Here is a 13,688-nt window from a genome sequence, read left to right as displayed (position 1 = left end):
AATCAAATAACAACACTATGAAACTAATATAAATTTTATTGTTTCCTGTGCTGTCTGTCCCTCTTGGTGCTATTTTTGGAAATAAATTTAAAAAAATTTCCTTGTTTTTTTTACTACTCTTGCCTTGGGTAAATCCCCATTTCTGTAGCCCAGACTGTGGGGCCAGAGAGATGCTCACTTAGCTCTCCCCTTCTCTGCTGGGCTGAGATTCTTGGCAAGTATGGGTACAGAGGATGCAGGGCCCGGGAGTCAGCACCCACTGAAATACCCTGCAGTCCCCTGGGAAGATTCCCACTATCTGCATTTTTGCCCCAAACAAAAATAGTTAGCAATCAGGCCAAAGAAGCCTGTGGTACTCCGTTGCTGGCTTGAGCAGGTCTGACAGAGCCACGTCCTTTCTGGCAGCTGCTGCTTCACTGAAGCCCTTTGGGACACATCTTAGCATGGCATGTCCCGGGACCCCAGGACTCTGCAGGCTACTGGCCATGCTGGGGCTGCCTCAGATCGTCCTATTCGCCCCCGTTCTCACATTCCTCCTGTAACCTGTCAGTGGTTTGAGGACTCGCCAGCTTTAGCTAAGCTGTCTTTATCCCTATCTTGAGCAGCAAAAAAAGTTTGTCTGCTCAAAGTCAACTTACAGGCTTTCATGGGCTCGCTTATCTCTGGATATGCTGGTCACCAGCCTCACCCAATTTCCCCTTTCCTCTGAAGGGGGATTCAGACCGGGCCCCCAAAGTTCTGGAACAGAGTAGGATGGCTGTGCACCACTAGCCTGAGGAGGTTTTGGCATTCCTTCCCACAGCAGGGCACAAGCCAACTACCAGACATCACCAGTGAATGACGCGGGTCCAGGAAGTCCACCACTTGCCAGCACCAGTCCTGGTTGCCCGGCACACAGATGCTCTCATTTCTTCATTTACCCTGGTAAAATTCAGCCACCGCCGATTGCTAGCTCTGTGCTAGCCCCTGGGGAAGCAAAGATGAGCAAACCAGGTAGCAGCTCTGGAAGAGTTTTGTTTAGTGGGGAAAATAGGCAGTTTTTGCCACATTGCAGGCAGAGAAACTGCCATTCAAGGGCTAAGGAGCATGAAAGTGCATTATCACTAGCAGGGAAGGATGCTTGTCCTCTGATGCCCTGTTCTAGCCTCTGTCGGGACTAAGACTGGCTGCTCACCAGCCAGGACTACAAATTGTATTCCGCTGATTGTCTGTGTGGGTCCACGTCCGTGGCCATCAGCTGCCTTAGATCTTGAGCTCACAAGGCAAAGGGCCAGGCCACGTCTGGACAACCCTCCCTGTGGAGAATCCAGCCTGGTCCTCGCCTGCTTAAAGATCTGGTGTAGCATCAGCTGTCAACGAGAGTATGGTGACAGTCTGCAGGTGTGTTGGGTGTTGCGGGGGCTGGGGACTTTAGAGGGACCCCACACCAGTACCCAGACCCTGATCTTCTTCCAAAGAAGGGCCAGTCCCCTTTGTCCACAGTCTCATCGCCATTCTGTGAAAGCACAACGCAACAGCTAGTTATTAGCAGGTGCCAGATGCTGGAGACTTGGTGAAATCTACAACCTGGTCCAGGGAATTTTTGCCAAGATTGTATTTGTTATAGTGCAATCGATAACAGACACTCACTGTTAGCCAAATACAGGCACAGTGGGTCTGCTGATCCCACCCAACCAGTTTAGCGAAAGGAGTAGACTTTGGAGTCAGAGGGACTCCAGTTGGAATCCTGGCTCTCCCACTTACTAGCTTTGTGACATTCGGCGAGCTCCTCAGACTGAGTTCACAACTCCTATTTGTAAATGGTGCAACAATTCCTACCAGGCCCCCAAAACTAAATGTTCCATATAAAGGGATGGCATGGCCCCTGGACAAAGATGTTCAGGAATGCTAGTCCCCTCCCTGCTTCTCATCTTCCTCGGCCGTTGGGACACCAGATATCGCCTTTGCTCCTCACTCTTGGTCCTGCTTGCCTCTCCTGCCCACCCCCCTCCCCACTGTCCAAGATTGCTGCTCGGGTCAGCTTTATCGGGATTGCCACGCCGCGTGTTTTCCTTTGCCCAAGAGAACGATACAGCCTCCCCTACCGCCTGGACACCTATGGGTTCACTGTATTTAAAAAAGTGGTATTCCGAAGCGTAAACAAATTCTGGGTGGTCTCATGTTCACTTAAGACACACGAACAGGAAGACAGAGTTATCCAGGACTGGTATGGGACAGGGTTTTATCTTCATTTATACAGCAAGGTGACCCCATCAGGTGGCTTAGGGAACCTGAAGCGGAACAGATGGGAAGCCATGCCCCATCTCCCTAAAGTTCAGTTCCAGCCCAGGACTGCAGAAGCTGGGCTGATACTCAGGGCAGCCAGGTCTCCAAGTAGATTTCTAAGGATTAGCCACGAGGGAGGGGCGAGTAGAGTGGAGGCAGCTTGGGAAATGCAGCCCTTGATTAGGGTGAGGGTGGCCTCAGCTGGAGCCCAGCTGCAGCCTTTCACCCACAGCAGTGTTCGCCCCAGGATGGCACTCAGAACCCACCTCATATTTTCAAGCCTGAAGTCCATCCCCATTCAATCCTGCTCTACCTACTGCCAGGCACCAAATCTCTCTGGGCCTGTTTCCTCATCAGAAAATCAGTGAAATGTTTCTACCTCATCTATGCCTAGGCTGTGAATAGACGCAGCTGAGAAACTTCCCTGCAAAGCAGCAGTGCTGGAGCCGCTTCCCTTTGCTGATCCCGCCCTTTGCGACAGCCCCCCAAGCTGCCTTCTGGTGAAAAGGCTGGGCCAGTGCAGGCCACCACGGCTGCAGACTGTGCGTGGAGGCTTGAATGAGACTAAGGTTACCACAGTTCTCTAGCTGGGCACTATCCTGCACACCCAGGAGGCCTGACCCGTGGCCAGGGGTGGGTGGGACCTGCTCAGCCAGCCAGGCACTCTTTGACCCCTTTGCACCTCAGGTCTCTCATCCTGCCCCCCACACACACCCCTTTGCTGACTCCAGCCTGTCTAGGGCCCCTGCTGAGCTCCCGCAGCACAATAGGGCTCTTGTATTCCCGGCCCCCACCAGGTCTCAGACCTGCTGCCTGGCCCGTTCCGCCCGTCTCTGGCAGGTTCCCGCAGCCCACCTGCGGAGCTCAGCAGCAGCCAGAGTCGCTACCCACTCCCTCCGTGACCCTCCCCCTCTCCCTGCAACCTCTCTACACTATCACCTCCCTAACCTCCGTTCAAAAAGCTTCAGTCCAACCCCAGGCCCTCTCCACCCCTGATCCAGTTTGCCAAACTGGCTTCATGAGCAGACCCAGATCTCAGCTTTCTCCTGCAGCTCTGGGCCCCTTAGGTAAAAGAAAAACATGGTAAATTCATTCATGAGGAGGTACTGGTGAAATTGTTATATTTGAAGAGAAGGCCAAACGTAAGAAGCTTTACCCAAAGGAGTGAATGATTCTTGAGTGTACTGTTAGTACCCAGGGATGTGCTGTAGGGGCCCTCTTAGGGCTCCCCATAGAAGAGCATGTGAATGACATCGGTCTTAGGACAGGCCAGAGTGTAGATAGCATTTTATGTCTAACACAGAATATAAGTCATCTCCGCCATCCAGCTGGATGAGTTAGACAAGGCCCAACAGCCACCCTCTCCAACTGCCCCCTTCCTGACGGAAGTGGCCAACAGGGAGGTCAGCAGGACTCGTGACTTTCAGTGCACATGCCACCTGGGAGGCAGGGGTGCTGGGGTGGGGTGGGGGGCACCTGGCTTAACAGATGTTGTGATCTTTTTAAACCACCTTTTTTGACTCCCCTCTTATGTGTCAGACACATTATGTGCCTTATTTCTACTCTTTAATACAACCATGCAAGCAACTTTCTCTGAAGCTTGCAGAGGTAGGATCTGAACCAGACCTAATTCTAAAGCCCAGGCTCTTAGCCGCTAGGTGACTCTGCCTTAAGAAGAGACCAGCTAAAATTTTAGAAAAAGGTACCCCCGATACCCCAAGTAGTTGTGAACCATGCGCCCCAACCCCCACCCACCCAACTTACCTCAGGCAGATTTTAATTATGGACAGAGAAATCTTGGATGATGAGGATGCTAAGGGGGAAAGGAAAGATTCTCAGAAAGAAAAAAAAAAATCACCAAGGTAGGTCAAGCTAGTTGTAAACTTAGCCTTCTTAGAAGCCAGGAGCTGGCCCAGAAGCTTGCTTCTAGTTCTCAGGTTATAGGAGATAACTATATTTATTATGTTTAAAGAGAGCTATTTTCTAAAATAAGAAACGCAAGAGCTCCTTGACTGCTCATCTCAGCTGGAGAAAAACCTATCTTTCCCGGACTAGCAGGAAACGAGGAAAACCTAAATAGCAGGCATGTCCAGGTCAGCCACAGAAGCGGTGCGTGTGGCTCTCAATGGCAAGTCTCCACGTAAAGCTGCCCACCTCACAAGGGGTGATTCAGAGCTCAGCTCCTGCCCCTCAGACTCTCACATTCCATCCATTCCTGGGGCCCCGTGCCCTCACCCCTGATTGCAAGCTGATGGCTGGGCCTTCCCTGTCCTGTTCACGGCTGTGTTCCCACCCAGAAGCGCAGGTGTTGGCACATGAGAGGTGGAAAAGGTGCTGCACGAATCAGTACATTCCCATCATGCCTGTGATGTCTGCTGGGTCCCAGCCAACTGCCAGGATGCCCCTATCTGCCACCCTAGATGGGTAAGGGGTCTGTTGGAACTAGAGTAAAATCAAGAGGCTGGGAAATTCACTTCTTAAAACTTATTTTAATATCCTCCCCACCCCCCAAATTGGGAAAGGCCAAAACAGTCTGGCTGGATTTAATTACAAATTAATACACATTTTAAAAATCATTGTTTAAAGTAAATCAATGTCATGGCAATAAGGGATTATCCTTGGGAAAAGTGAAACCCATATTAACAAAATATATCGTGGATGAACCTTACTTAGTGATTTCACTGGCTGTTTGAAAGTCTAGTGAAGGCCAACATTCTGCACGTTCTCTGGGGATGGTCCATGAAGTGTACAGGGGCTTTTCCTGGACGCAGTAGAGCCCAGGCAGCTCCAGCCAGTCCCCGGGCCACAGGCCCAAGGAAAGCAAGGAGGGCGTGCCTTCTCAGGGCAAGGGGAGAAAAGCTAGTCAACAAATAAAGCCCTGCAGCTTCACTTAGTCCACCAGGAAAAAGGCCAGAAGTTAGAGGAAAAGCCTAAAGATGTAGCGTTTTTCTAATTGTTAAAAAAGTTAAAATTTTTTTTTACAAGATTAATGAAAGAGGAGGAGGGGAAAAAGCAATAGAACTTAGTATTTTGAGTAAGTTTAAATCTGGTCTCAACTTCATCCATCCCTTTATGTGCAGACACCATCCTCTCGGCATTGTGCTCCGCCTCTGAGACCCCCTGGGGACTCTGCGTAGCAGCTTGATTGCGATAGGTTTAAAAAGGTCATACCCATACACGTTTGTGCATACATGTGTATGTGTGCACTTATGTGCATGTATGTATACATATATACTGCAATAAAACAGCTTTGGAAAGTCGGAGACACCAAGGGCCCCAGGGCCGACTTCCTTCCGCTCAGAGTTCCACAAGAGCGTACAAACCCACAAGCTTTTCTCCAGCTTGGAACACTCCATTTTCCCTTAAGGCCGCCTGATACAGGGGAGGGGGCAGGTTCACAAAACAAACAAAGGTTCTAAAAAATGCATCGCCACTGGCATTTATCACATGTAAAAGAAACATTAGAGCCACAAGTTAGTTGAGAGCTCTCCACCCTTCCTGACTTCCCTCCCTCTGTCCAGGGAACTTGCAGGCCTGAATGCTGCGTCTTTAAATATTTCTGGCTGAGCCCTCTTGCCACATGTATCGGTAACATTCCAAGCTGGCTACCACATGTCCGGGTCTGGCCCCCTCTCTCCACTGCCGAGCGCTCTCCTGGTTCAGGGGCATGGTGCGGCCATGCAGCTCCCATTTCAGCTCCATCTTCAGTTGATCACACATCTCAGAAACAGCCATATTTTTTTTTTTTAAAGGTTCCAAAAATGTTCAGATTTCAAATACCAATTTCCCTTGAGATGTTTTAACTCCACTGAGAATCTATAAAAGTGAGTCAGACACAGCGCATGTGCACAGGCACACACGCACACCAGCACACACCCACCAGAGTCAGAGGGCTGGAGGTGGTTTCCTGCCAAAGGGTCTAACAGAGGAAAGCTTATGGGCTGATCAAGTTTTAGTATCGTGGTTAACAAGAAATGTATACCATTGAGCAAGCACACAGAGACCGTGGGTAGGAGCTCCTGCTCCGTGGGGCACTTGGCTCCCCGGCCCGTCCTCTGCCTACCTTTGGAACAGTTTCGACAGTTACTTACATTCAGAGAATCCAAGAGGACTGCATGGACAGATGAAACTTTATTTAAAAAAATAGCACTTCAAATAAATTAAAAGGGACAACCGTCAAGTGTTCAAATTGTGAAGAAATAGTTGAAAACTTAGAGATCCAAGCTGCAGTCTTCTAACCTCACTCTTTGTCCAATGGCAAAACCCCACACACCTCAGTGTCCCAGCTCCGCCTTTCCCCACTGAGATGAGGGAAGCGACTGCACACAGGAGACCAGACGGAGGAGAAAGCTGCATCTGACTGGAATGAACATTGCCACGTACTTGATAATACGGGTTTCACTTTATGACCAAATGTATTCTTCAAAAATAAAAAAGGGGGGAGGGAAGCTGCATGTTTTTAAAAACTGAAATTATTTAGGGATAAAACACTAACTCTAGTGCCTTTAACGGGCAATAGCAACTTTTTTCCTCCGAAGTCAAACACCATCCCCAGCTGAGCCTTTGTGCTGCAAGCTTTTCAGGAGATGTTACCTAAACTTTATTAAAAGAAAAAAAAAACAAGTTTAAATATAGACACTGGACTAGCCCAGTCTGTATTTTCAAGTCCACATTCTTCATCTGAAGCACTGCATCAGGGACCCCCCTGAGTCTGCATGTTTTCAAGTTCACAGTACATGGAACCAGTTTTTCTTTTTAATTTTTTCCTCACTCAGAGCAGCCACACACAGTGGCCGTTGACGCCGGAACCTCGGGCGGGGCCTTTTCCTATGAGGCCTGGCCAGAGGTGCCCAAGGTTTCTCCTCAATGAGAATCGATGCTGTCATGCTCTATGGATGGGAAAAAAAGCGAGAAAATAAAAGCACCTGGTACAGGTTTCATGAGATCCATTCGGATTCGCTATGTTCCAAACCCGCTGCTGAATGCCATTTGTCCACTTTGTGTGTGTTGAACAGTTTGTGGCCTAGGAGTGGGTCTCAATTCGAAGAACTGTTATTGGATGCCCCGGAGGTTGATGCAATAGCAGCTCCAGCAGGGCTACTTGTGGAGACCGACTTTCGGATGTGAGGCAGCAAGTAGGGGTCACAGGCCAGCTGCTGGACATCGATGCGGTCCTCCTTTCGGTAGGCCAAGCATCGTCGAATAAACGCCTGAAAGGAAAGTTTCTTGAAGAAGCCTGAAGCAGGTTACCCTGGCGCCCCCACAGGGAAACCTGAGGCTCCCTAGCAGCTGCCAGGGCCCTTCCCAGAAAGGCCAGGCAGACCTGGAGAAGAGCAGGGAGGGACGCGTACTGGCAGCAGTGCCTCTCTGTGGTCACTGTCTCTTTCCCGGACAGAGGTAACTGAGCCACTTCTGAGGGGAAATGGGCATGACCTCTAAATACCTCTACCCCCAAAGCACAGAGACCAGCACAAAAAAACTCTTTGTTTTGGCTGGTTTGCATGGGTACAGCCTAAATTCACGGCCCTGCATCTACAAGCCATGGCCTCACGTGAACTTCCTGAGGAAGCGGGAACTGTAATGACAAACTGGTATCTGAGATGCCTCACCTCCACATGCAGGGTGAGGAGACTGACAGTGACTAACACCTCAGTGTGTCACAGGTCGGTAAAGGCTTTCCATCTGTATCTCCTTATTCCCTAAGACAGCGTTAAGCAAATGAGCAGACACACACCTAAGCAGTAAAGGAAAACCTGAACAGGTCTTGTCTCCCAAAGAGACATAAAGATATCCTGTGAGTGGAGTTTGATTCAGAATCCCGATTTCCTACCAACATGGACATTTCTTTGGCACTAGGTATGAAGGGCTATGCAGTCTGTTTCTACAACTCTTATTATAAAGGCCCTTAAATAGATCTTTTTTCACCAGACAGTTCTATTTAGTCAAATAGACTAATTTAGTAATATAATTGTTTTAAATAAATAAATTTTTAAAAATCTAAAATATCACCCAAAATCCACACTTTACATGAGAGTGATAATGGCATCTCCATGGAGATTCACTGATTGTAACAAAAGGACCTCACTGGAACAAGATGCCGGCAGTGGAGAAGGCTGGCTGTGGGCAGGGGGGAAGGGTGCTGTGTGTGGGTAGGGTGGCAGGGGGTATATGGAAACTCTATCCACTCGAATTTGCTGCAAATCTAAAACTGTCCTAAAAAAGTCTATTTTTAAAAATCTAAAACACGAAATAAATTAATGACTTTCTATTTTTTCCCCCCACGTTTAATTAATAAAACACAAAAGTATAATACCAATCCTGGTTTTTCAAAATTAAAGACACCTAGAGGTTGTTGCTTGATTAAAACATTTGGAAGATAAAAACAAATTCACAGGAATGAACATAACGATCCTTGGCTTTTTTTTTTTTTTTTTTACTTTTTATTTATTTATTTTTAAGGGTATGGAGAGAGAGACATTGATTTGTTGTTCCACTTATTTATGCATTCACTGGTTGGCTCCTGCATGTGCCCTGACCAGGGATCGAACCCGCAACCTTGGCGTAGAGGGACAATGCCCTAACCAACTGAGCACCTTGTCCAGGACCTGATCCTTGGCCTTTAAAAATAAACCTTTCTTCGGGAGATACCTGGAACTGGAGTTAAATAATTTTCTTGGGTTGGGTACCAGTCAAATAAACTTTTACTTTGAATTTTCTCTCGACACAGATGCCAGTGTAGGCTTTTGAAAAAGCAATCAGATCACACTGTTGCCCTGAATAAAACCTTCCACTGCCTTCTATCGGTTTACAATCTGTCTTACTGTGTCTCCTACCAGTCTCCCCTCCACTTTGTCTGCTCTGTGGACCTAAGCTCACACTCACATCTGAGCTTTATTCACTTTCTTTGCTCAGAATATTCTTCTCCCAAATCTATATATGGCCCCCACCTTCACATCATTCAATAGTGCTCAAAACACGACTTCATCATGGAGGCTTTCCCCAATCACACTATCAAAAAAGGGGTTTCCACCACTCCACCCCATTTCTCTGATTTACTTTCTTCATAGCATTTATCACCATCTAAACTGTATCCATTTTTAGTTATTGTCTGTCTCACCTAGTGGAATGTAAACTCCTTAAGGGCAGGGTCCTTGCCTGTACAGTTCACCGCTATATATTCACAGTTCCTTCTCCACCGTCTACTGCCTGATAGGCACTCAGTAAATATTTGTTATGGAGAGAGAGGAGGATAAGAGGGTAGGAGCTGGAGAAATACACATTTAGAAGGAGGAAGATGTTTTAATGACTCCTGAATTTTGTACTGAGTAATCCATCCACTATTACCCAGGGAAATAATACAAAAAGCAAAGCAGTGGTTTCTGCTGATCAATGGTCAGAACTTACCTTTGCTTCAGGTGTTACTACAGGCTTTGGCGGAAACTGCACTTCAGTAGCTTTAAGAATAGTATTTTCTTGTAGAATGTCTTGCTGGGACTGGTTATGGCCAAAAGGCTATCACAAAAACAAAAATAAACAAACAAAGGTGGGCCTCTGGTTAAAACAAAAAAGAACAATTCAAAACCCCAGGGAGGAAAGGAGAAGATATCTTAATGAGAATTCCTATATGGCACTTCAGAGATAATCTTGAATTCTCTCATCTGACAGATAAAGAGTGCAAAAAGCTCAGAGTTTAAGTGACTTGCTCAGAATCTGACATGTGGGTTAAGACAGAGTTGGAAGCAGAAGCAGCATCTGCAGTATCATACCTGTGCTACACTTTGCTTACAGCAAAGAAAAAGAATATTCAGAGCAGGAACCAGCAACCTCTTTTGCCCTGATGATACCTGTGGGCTTAAGCAATACATAGGTGTGCCACTGGCAGACCCAAGACACAGAAAGAAAGAGAAGTAAAAGAGTAGAAGGGGTAAGGCGAGAATAGGGGGAAAAAAAGGACTGGCGTTACTTAATGGCTTCATCTGTGCCCTGAACTACCATTTTCTAATAAACTCTGAAAAATGAAGTTCAGACCTGGTGTCACGTCAACAGTGTTTCCATAGAGAGATCACAAACAATTCTTCCAAGATAACCTCTGCCACTATTCCCAGAAGCACTTCCACATTATCAGAGTATAAATAATGGTTAACCCCTCCTAGTTCTGAATAGCTTCCCCAGATTAGAGAAGTGGGATAAGAAACCAAAGAAACAAGGGGAAGTTAAAGAGAAAGCTGAAATCTGAATTAAGAGCTAGGTCTGGGGATTGTAATCCAACTATTAAGAACCCAGGGGAGCTGCAGAACACCCAAACGGCTCATATGCACAGCCTAAGGGGGGCACGGGGACATACAAAACACACACACGCTAGACCCTAATATATATATATTAAAAGACATTATTCTTACCAAATGTGAGAATTCATTAGGTGAACTTCACTACCTAGGTTATTACTTGCTCTAATGATTTATTACTTTGATCAGAGCTAAAAGACAATGAATACTTTCTGGCACCACCTCCCAGTACAGAAATATAAAGCATGATTTTATTAATTAATAACTTTAACTAATGGGGGGTGGTTGGGAATAAAAAGCCTTGCAGATATTTCAAAATTCAAGTTTGGGGACCCTTAAGAATGGCTCTTGTGAAGATTGCATACTTTAATAAACTATTTCACATAATTCCCTATAACATATTATTAGATTCAAAACATATCCTGGATCTAATTGAGAACAGCAAAAAAATGCATGTTTTCCACAGCCCAACAGAATTCATTATGTGCTCCAGGGCTGAAAATTTCTGCTTACACATAAAGCTATTATGATTAAGTCTGTATTTTGTTCAAACCACAACTTTCGAGATTGCATTTTGTATTATCCAATGATTACCTCCAAGAGAATAATCCATACCTTGCTTCACTCTGTATATGTACCACCCAAGAGAGAACTCCTTTCTTACCTTCCTCCCATAAAGACACTGGTAGAAGATCACACCCACTGACCAGACGTCAACTTTATTCGAGATCTTTGGTGGTTCTTTCCCAACCACAAAACACTCTGGTGGTAAATACCTAGGACAAAGGGAAATGAGAGTTTTCAGAAAATTGACTGTATAAATCTAAGGCATATATAGGCAAAGAAGACCCTGTTGGAAATGAAAATATCTGAATTTTAACTGCTAAAAAAGCAACTTAGACCTAGCTGGAGAAAGTCAATGAAAAGACACTGTAAACTAAGGAGACAGTAATGTCCTAAAAAAAGACTTAAGATACTGAATACATTTCTCAATTCACTGAGAGAGGTAAATATTTTCTTTAGTTCCTATTTCACCCACCTCAGCCTCCCTTCCAAGGGTTGTGTCTAACCTCAGGGCCATTCAACGAGTTTAAAAGCGGGGCTGAGCATAAAAGAGGTGCACTCCCGTTTATGAAAGCTGCATCAACAAACATTAAAATACAGCCATAGGTGGTGTTGGTCTCACTGTAGCTGAAGAAGATGTTGTAAAGTAGCTATTTAAAAAGTCCCAGTGATTTCAGGACCCAGTAGAAATCTTTGAGGGGAATGGCGGTCTCTCTTCTTAATGCAGCTTCTTTGGGTATCTGGACCGGCAGTAACCACGATATATAATCAATGACAACATTAAGGTCCATATTATCAAAGCATACTTTACATTTCTCACTTTAAGGGTGATCAGGGGCTTACTAAGGAATATTATCTAACTAACAGTGCAGAAAAAACTAAACAAACTAGTTGTTAGCACAAATCAGTCCTCATCCGAATCCCTCCTCTCCCTACTCACCCCTGGCCTCTAAAAAGACTGGCTAGACAGCAGCTGCACCAAACCGTACCACTGTACAGTGTGGAGGTAAGTGCCTTTTGGCCTTTAGGAAACCAAACAAACATGCTTCCACTCACTGCCTGGAGTCCCAGCTGTGGCACAGCTGGAAGGCAGAGTTCTGTAGATAACAGATCGATTTCTGCAGATTTCATGCCGGCAAAATCAATTCTGTGAAAAGCTCTTTTAGACACTGCTGTGCTTCTGGTATAAAAACCTAAACTTATGCTCGAAGGGGACCAGGGTCCACAAGAGTTGAGAGGCAAAAAATGTTCAGATGATGAACTTTCTTTGTTGTTGTTTTTTAAAGAAGTTTAGTTTCATGTTCTTGTTTTATATTTATTATTTTTAACACATATTTTTGGATGATTAAGACCATTGACTTAGATTACGATTTCACAATGAAAACTTTTAGCCAAAACACACATTGAGAAATGAACATATAGATATGGAACTCACAAAGGAGAAAAAGAAACATCGGAAAAATACTCTATCTTAAAAAATAGCTCTTCCAAATGCTACTAAAACCTCCCTGAACCCTAGTTTTTATGATTCTTGATTTTTTAACATATATATCAAATATGATATTAGATATATAACAAACAGAATATTGATTCTAAAATCACCATTTTAATGTATTTGTAAGTTTTTTGTAGAGGTGGTAGTTAAGAATGGAAGTTGTTGAACTTCTCCATATGCAGAGTAACACTTTAGCCACATATTTAGAATACAAAATACATTGCCACTTAATAGAAGTGTGGCAAATCACTTTCAAGGTCTCCCTCATCTGTAAATAAAGAAATACATTGGTTTTTTTTACCCAAATGATGAAAATAAACATTCTAATTCCCTATAGGACTTTGGGAGGGAGAATAGATGACAGTTCTATAACACTAATTAAAAAAAGAAACAAACAAACAAACATAGTTGCATATTCCATGACAATGAAATCCTAATAGAGAAAAATGGTAAGTCTCAAAGTCTAGCCTACAGGTCACTTACTTAAAAGTAGCTACTTATTCAATGTAGAATAATTCTGAAACAACCAAATACCACATATAGTTGCTTAGAATTATGCCTTCCTGTGTACTGGTATCTCTTTGGGACATCGTAAGAGAATGACATAGTAAGGATGATTATTATGACAATGTTTCTACCAATATGGAGACTTTTTAACCTTCATAGAAACCCATAAAATGGGTTCTCTACCCCGTCTACCTTACTTATTTTACTATGGAAAAAAACCTTCAATATAATTGAAAGTAGAAAGAACAGTAAAATGACCCCCCCAAGCAATCATAATCTAGGTGCAATATCCATCAACACTTGGTGAATTCTTAAGTCATACACATCCCTCTCCACTTCGACACAAACAGATTGCTTTGAAGCTAATCTCAAACACTGTATGATTTTTATTTAAATTCCAACCACTGAATTTTTATATCTTAGCAAATACAGCAATAGGTAGCAATGAGAAAACTAATTAAACATGAAAAGGCTTCATCTTTTAAAAAGAACAAGCTATCAAACAAAAAGCTCAAATCCAAGTTCCAGTGAATTTATATAGCAGAGGTACAGACCTGTTTCCAGAATTTCCG

At 44.7% G+C, this 13,688-nt stretch overlaps 1 protein-coding gene across 4 annotated transcripts in view; it reads right to left on the bottom strand.

Annotated features, from left to right (window-relative positions):
* Positions 1 to 4,769: 4,769 nt before the first annotated feature.
* TLK2 (tousled like kinase 2) overlaps positions 4,770 to 13,688 on the bottom strand; it is a 108,630-nt gene continuing 99,711 nt past the window's right edge. For all 4 annotated transcript variants that reach the window (XM_054574903.1, XM_054574902.1, XM_054574905.1 and 1 more), the window contains 3 exons: positions 11,215 to 11,326; positions 9,670 to 9,777; positions 4,770 to 7,475 (listed from right to left, as the gene is read on the bottom strand). In XM_054574903.1, coding sequence (XP_054430878.1) covers positions 7,302 to 7,475; positions 9,670 to 9,777; positions 11,215 to 11,326 — 394 coding nt within the window. In that variant the 3' untranslated portion in view covers positions 4,770 to 7,301. The remainder of the gene's footprint in view (positions 7,476 to 9,669; positions 9,778 to 11,214; positions 11,327 to 13,688) is intronic.

Source organism: Pteronotus mesoamericanus, unplaced genomic scaffold (genome assembly GCF_021234165.1).
Source record: "Pteronotus mesoamericanus isolate MK-2021 breed Mesoamerican mustached bat unplaced genomic scaffold, CSHL_Meso_final contig_269, whole genome shotgun sequence".
Taxonomy (NCBI): Eukaryota; Metazoa; Chordata; class Mammalia; order Chiroptera; family Mormoopidae; genus Pteronotus; species Pteronotus mesoamericanus.
The sequence above is the reverse complement of the archived record's forward strand: the minus strand, read 5'-3'. Positions and strand labels throughout refer to the sequence as shown.